Raw genomic sequence first — 7,257 nt, forward strand, 5'->3', positions numbered from 1 at the left:
ATCGGTGGGTCCGATTTCATTGTCTAGCCAAATTTTTGTCTTCAAGTTTTGAAATTGGTTGGTCCGATTTCTTTGGACCACAAAAATTTTATCATCCATACATGAAATTGGTGGGTCCGATTTCTTTACAACCAGACATTTTTCAACCACAAATCGAATAGTCTAATTTGTGTTCTCTTTCAGTTGCAAAAAATCGAACGGTCCAATTTTTTTTTTCGACCTAACTGCTATCACAACAATGTAAAACTCTCCTAAATTCCATAACCCGGCTATTTGAATCAATCAAACAACTATTACTAATTTATGTATACTTATAATGATTATAAAAAAAACATTTTTAATAAAATAAACTAAATTTTATGTTTTTAGTTTTATAAGAAAATAACAAATATATATTATAAACAAATAATAAGATAATCAAATTTAAAATATCTCACAGAAGAAAAAAGTGTCTTCAAATAATAATAATAATAATAATAATAATAATAATAATAATTGTCTACTTAAACGCATTGTAGACTATTTTAACCTCAACTTGATATGTAAGTATGTAACTAATAGTTTAACGTGAAATCAAGCTTTAAATAACGTAATATTATTAGGACATGTATTTTTGTTTTATATCGACAATTATTTCATATTATTAAATTATTTTAGTATATAATGGGTTTTGAGGCAAGTCAAACTTAGATATGTGTATGTATGTATCTAATATCTACGTATGGAGATCCACAACCACAACCACAGGAAGATTATCTCACATGTCACGCTTTTGGACTCCATGCTAACTAGTTAACTTGGATTCAACCTGGTCCCATGTCACGCCATTTTTTCTTTACAAACAACGCAGCTACAAAGTATTCATTTCTGTAGTAATTAAAATTTAAACTACGCGAACAAATGTTTTAAAATTATTTTCAGGTTAAATTTTTTTAACAAAATTAATACGTATTATTGTAGGTTTAAAATAGTAAGAGAAATTATCTTAAATACCATACATATCATAATTAATTAATTAAAGGTATTAATTATAGAAGAAGTCACTGATTTAAATTCAATATAAAATTTAGTTATTTATTATAACAGTAATGTTATTGTTAATTAACTATAACTTGTTCAGTTTTTATGAATTTTTTAATTGAATACTAGAAATTTAGAGTTTTATTTTCCTTTTAATTTTGTTATATTTTTGTTTACCCACAAACAATTTATTTCCAATAAAAAAACTGGGTTTCAGACTCGTTGACGTTTTTTTTTTGTTTGTTCTTACCGTGCCGTACTTTTCTTTTCTTCATCAATGCGTTCATTAATCATTTCGATGTTTGTCACTCTAAATCCAGAAGCTTTCTCTCTCCTCTTCTCCATTCACTATGGGAACTGGTGGTGGCGCACCTTCCTCCTCCTCCTCCGCCTCTTCCGGCTGGTCCGGTTTCTGGTCGTCGGCGCTCCGATCAAAGCGCCTCGTCTCTCCGGCGGAGAAGGCGGCTGCTGAAAGCAACGGCCGGGGACTCTCCCGCCGCCTTGGAGTCCTCGACCTAGTCCTCCTCGGGATCGGTGCTTCCATCGGCGCCGGCATCTTCGTCGTCACCGGTACCGTCGCCCGTGACGCTGGACCCGGTATGCCTTCCAATTTTAATTTTTATTATTTATTTGATGTAGCTGAGCTTGTTGCTTTCTTATGAAACGCTAAAAAATTGAAACAATAGCTGTTTGAAATTTCATCTAGCTTTTAGTGATTACTATTATTATGGCACACACCTATTTATGAAGTTCACTTGACAATAATTTGATTTGAGCTGTGATAGATTCATCCTAAGTTTTTTATTTGTGTGTATTGGTTCAAACATGCAAGAGAAAGTTCCATAATACAATGTTCATCAATTATCATTTTAGAGGCTTGGTGCATTCATCAACTGAATCCGGATGCTGTTTGTATCTAGATACATTTAGCTATGAATGTACTGAAATTCCAAAGCTGACAGATATTGCGAATTAGGAGGAGTAGCACTTCTTTTTGGGGATTGGGAGGGTATATTGGAGGTTCAAGTTCTAGGGTAGGGGGAGGAGGATTGGCGGTGTAGCTTAGTATTGGTCTTTGAATATCATAATATTTGGAAGTGAGGCCTGGTCTTGGATGTAAGGTTTATCTTGTAGTGGCCTTATTCAATGTTTGCTTTTGTAATGCAGGAGTAACAATCAGTTTTATACTTGCCGGAGCATCATGCGTTGTAAATGCACTCTGTTATGCCGAGCTAGCTTCTCGTTTCCCTGCTGTTGTCGGAGGAGCGTATCTATACACATACACGGCTTTTAATGAGATCACTGCTTTCCTTGTTTTTGCACAATTAATGCTTGACTATCATATTGGAGCAGCTAGCATAGCAAGAAGCCTGGCAAGCTATGTGGTGTCAATTCTAGAGCTCTTCCCTGTGTTGAAGGATAACATTCCAGACTGGATTGGACATGGTCAGAACATTGGGGAAGTTCTGTCCATCAATGTCTTGGCTCCAATTCTCCTAATTCTTCTCACTCTGATTCTTTGCTGGGGTGTTGGAGAATCATCGGCTGTGAATGCATTCATGACAGTGACCAAGGTTCCTTTCCATCTTACCAGTTACCACATTATATATTAAGCCGTGTTAATATTTGGGTTAGAATGAGAAGAGAATCAGAAATTATTTACTGTTTGTTGCAGATAGTCATTGTTATAGTTGTCGTTCTTGTTGGAGCTTTTGAGGTTGATGTTTCTAACTGGTCTCCCTTTGCTCCGAATGGCATAAAAAGCATATTTACTGGAGCTACTGTAGTCTTCTTTGCTTATGTTGGATTTGATGCAGTTGCCAATTCTGCCGAAGAATCTAAGAGACCGCAGGTATTTTATCTTGTGACTCGAAAATTGCTCCAGTGAGTTGTGAATTTGCTAGATGTCATATCTTTTACCGGATGTAGAGGCATTAGATTGTATGTATTTGATTTTGTTTTAAATAGTTACTGCCACTGTTGCTTTAATGCTTTATTACTACTATGACTAATACGAATAATCATTGATATCATCATTGCCAATAAGAACAGGTCATTTTGTAAATGTGCTTGTACTGCTGTATATCTGTGTAACAAAGCTACCATCACAGAATAATATATGCATCTGCTGCAACTAATTGAAAGTCTTGTATTCCATTCAAAGTTTTTCTCCTCTTCTATTCTCATAAATAAATTCACCAACGATTATCTTTGTGATATTTCAGCGGGATTTGCCAATAGGCATAATTGGAAGCCTCTTAGTATGTATTGCATTGTATATTGGAGTATGCTTAGTTATTACGGGGATGGTCCCATACATGTATCTTGGAGAAGATGCTCCTTTGGCTGAAGCTTTTACATCAAAAGGATTAAAATTTGTCTCTGTTCTGATTAGTATTGGTGCCATTGCTGGACTTACAACAACACTCCTTGTTGGTCTCTACGTTCAGGTGAATCACTTTTGAATTATGATGTAGCTGATTGAAGTGCTTTGAGGCAAGTGCTAATGTAAGTGATTGGATGTTTTTGATGAGCAGTCTCGGTTGTATCTCGGGCTTGGCAGGGATGGTTTACTACCCTCGATATTTGCCAGAGTTAACTCCAAACGGCACACTCCTATTCATTCACAGGTCTGGGTTGGATGTGTTGCCAGTGTTTTGGCTGGACTATTGAACGTAACAATGCTTTCACACATTCTCTCTGTTGGTACACTGGTAAGTGTTTCTAATTTGTTGGTCCTGAGAGTGTGAACCAAATCAGTGTATGAATGTTTTGTTAAAGGAAATTTCTTTGGTACAAAGTGAAGTTGGGTAAAGAGGGAATATTGTAATTGAATTTGTGAGGAGAGTGTGCTATTTCTTTTTTTTTTTTTTTTTTTTCTCCTCCATCGTTAAAAAAACAATTTGCACTCTTCATTGAAAGTTGCTTTGCATCATAGAACACTTTGTTAAATTGTTACATATGTCTATAACTAAGGAAAAGTGTAATTTTGCTCAGTGGTCTATGCTAGTTAATACACTTCATCCCATATTTTCTCTTATTTCAGACTGGCTACTCAGTTGTCTCGGCATGTGTTGTAGTACTTCGCTGGAAAGATAGGACAAATAGTCAATTATCAATTTCAGCTAAGCAGGAGGGTGTAATTTGCCTCGTTGCTATTGCTGCTTGTGGATTCGCTACTGGGCTCTTATTCCGTTATGATGCTTCACCTATTTTTATGATTCTAGCTATACTTGTTGCAGTAGGTGCTTCTGCTGCTCTTCTTATCCGCCAGGTGCTTGCTCTTTTGGAATATATTTTATTAATAGTCAGAGACAGTGTTTCGATAAAATTTTGTTTTAGTTGTTGGGGGAAAGGAACCTGGAATTATGTGTTGTGTTGTTTCCTGCAAATACAACGAAGTTACAAACATAATTTCGGCGGAATGTGTCAAGCTCCCCAAAAAGAAAAAGCAATGTAACGGTCACGAGTTATACTTCTTGGTCTTCATAATATTAGAAATTGTGAAATTCACTCATGTGTTTGTTGTATTTAGATGTTCTGTTTTTCCTCCCATTAATTCTGTTTCGCTCTATTGTTTTCTATCCCAGGCTTATTCAGATGCACCAGGATTTTCTTGCCCTGGAGTTCCCCTTCTGCCATGCCTTTGCATCTTTTTTAATATATTCTTATTTGCTCAGGTATGCCTCATGAAGCCATGATGTTTCTGAAAAGTCAGTAAAATTAAAATATCACCTCTGTGAGAAGGTTATAGTTGATTATTTTATGTACTAAAACTGGCATATAATTGATGCATTTCTTCCATTTACAGTTACATCATGAAGCGTGGGTGAGATTTGTGGTTCTAAGTCTTGTCACGGTTGGTGTTTATGCCATCTATGGCCAGTATCATGCTGATCCCAATGCAGCAGATACCATCATGTATCACCGGGCACCAGAGGATGAAGCTCAATGAGTCTTAGGAGAACTTTGGGTTGGTGCTAATGTTGTATCTATCACTTTCTTTGACTTTTTCCCTCTTGGGATAGATTCTTGGGTGCTCCCAAAACAACAAAAAAATTTATGGTCCGATCCATTTAGTGTTCGACACTTAGTTTTATAGGTCATTATTGTCTGCAATCATAAGTAGATTTTTTTTGCAATTGGTGAAGTGTCGAACATGTAACAGAGTAGAGCACCAACTATTTCTTTCTTTTGACTGCGGATGTAACCAATGAATGTAGCAAATCATGAAAGGAATGCCCACTTTATATAAATGAATATGTGGGTAAAGTTTGTAATAAGAATCTCCAATGTATAAGGTGCACTTCTACTAGCGTTAGTGTAATTCAATCAATGTAACAGTTAGAAAGATTACTCATAAGCTTGTCTCTCTTAATCTGCAATTGAAACATTACTATTTTGGTGAAATATATAGTCATGAACATATGATGATTGAGGAGTTAGGGAAATAATTGAATTAACAGAAGAGTTGTTTATTTTATTAACAAGAATTTTATTTGTTTGCGCTCTTGTGATTTATTTGAAGAGAGCCACTAATATGCCTTTTGATTAATGGTAATGATGCTCTTGGATGATCACAAGAATGAGTACAAATCAAACGTTCAACTAAGTTTCTGGAATTTCAGATGCTCTTGCTTTTGTTGATGCATTCTTTGACAAAACTTTTTCAAGATCTCTAGACAAATTTATCTCTTTTCTCTAAGAGACTAACTTGTAAGTTCCGTCAGATCCTTTAAATCACTTCATTCTGCTAATCATTTGCTCCCTCTTTTTCTTAGTCAACATAGTAATTAAACACTTCAAAAGCTGCTAAAACCTATGACTACTTTCTTTTTTCTTTATTGTTATTTGTCTAGATTTGATTAATATATTTTAGAGCCATATGGTGTGGGAGACAGTAATTTTGAAGAAGAAGAAGAATGGATGATGGTCAAATTTGAGAGGGATAAAAATAAATTAAAGGAAGATTGGGACAGACAAATTTTTAACCATAGAAAGCAAAACAGGTTTGTGTTTGTCCTTCGGAGTTATGCCTAAGTGATCCTCTTCTTCATTTTCTTTGATTTTAGTATATCTTTTTTAACTAAACCAACCAAATAATTATTATTAATTTATATATAATTACATTATAACAGTTATTGAAGAATATTTTAGTCAAATAAATTCTTTTAAATTTACCAAAATTAAAAGGGAGAGAGTTGTCTAGACATCTTATAAAAAAAGAATATATTTTTTTCTAAAAAATTTTAAACAAATCCAATGTTGTTTTGTCGATAAATTTGACATGAATAATTAATGAAATGAATGACGTAGATGTTAATAATATTATTAATTAAGTCATATCTTCTTATTCCTATATATTAGAGAAATATAACCAAAATTTTTTTATAATATTACAATTCCTCTTCTCCTTTTTCTTCTTGTAAAAAAATCCAAATCTTAGCAATTAATTATCAATGCTCTATAATCAAAGAAAAAGCTTTTATATGATAATCGTTGGTGGATCGATTTTACTTATATATTAAAATAAGATGTTATTGGGTCTTCAATATATTAATTATTTATATCAAAGTTACGGTGAGATAATATTAAACCTGTTTAAAAAAAATTTTAAACTAAAATATACATTTAAAATGTTAGAGATTAAATTAAAATTTAACTCAAATTTAAAAATATTATTTTCACATCCATTTGATAAATGACCAAACTAAAAATTGAGTCAAGTGTTATAAACACTCTAATAGTAACAATTCTTGCTAATGATGCGTATGTTTCAAAATAGTCAATTTCTTTCTTTTGTGCAAATCGGTTTCAATGGTCCTATAACGTTTGGACCATTAAATGGTCCCATAATAAAACATGTTTTTTTAAGTTTTTTAATAACGGCTAAATTGTTCGTTTCTAATTTTATTTACAAATTAATCCTATATATTTTATTTAATTATAAAAATTATTTTTTATTTTATAAATTATTATTTTATCATTCATCTATTATGTTTATTAATAATAAAAAAACAATAACGAATTAGATCTTCTAATAACTTTTTGACAATTTCAATCGATTAAAAGTTTATCTTTGATCCATTACATTCGTCGAGGATTTTGAAATCGTGTTTCTTAGAAAATGAATCGATTGGATTAACAAAACAATCAATTGAATTTCAGGTTTCCCATAACTCAATCGATTTATAAACCATTAGTCACAACGCGATTCAAAATTTATAAAAATGATAT

The 7,257-nt window shown here is 33.0% G+C and overlaps 1 protein-coding gene across 1 annotated transcript; it reads left to right on the top strand.

Annotated features, from left to right (window-relative positions):
• Positions 1-1,298: 1,298 nt before the first annotated feature.
• LOC130976255 (cationic amino acid transporter 9, chloroplastic) lies at positions 1,299-5,430 on the top strand. Its single transcript, XM_057901070.1, has 8 exons — positions 1,299-1,617; positions 2,188-2,594; positions 2,696-2,872; positions 3,246-3,470; positions 3,558-3,734; positions 4,067-4,294; positions 4,611-4,700; positions 4,832-5,430. The coding sequence occupies exons 1-8, from the start codon at positions 1,371-1,373 to the stop codon at positions 4,973-4,975; spliced, it is 1,695 nt and encodes a 564-aa protein (XP_057757053.1). The 5' UTR covers positions 1,299-1,370; the 3' UTR covers positions 4,976-5,430.
• The last annotated feature ends 1,827 nt before the right edge of the window (positions 5,431-7,257 follow it).

This window comes from Arachis stenosperma, chromosome 4 (assembly GCF_014773155.1).
Source record: "Arachis stenosperma cultivar V10309 chromosome 4, arast.V10309.gnm1.PFL2, whole genome shotgun sequence".
Classification (NCBI taxonomy): Eukaryota; Viridiplantae; Streptophyta; class Magnoliopsida; order Fabales; family Fabaceae; genus Arachis; species Arachis stenosperma.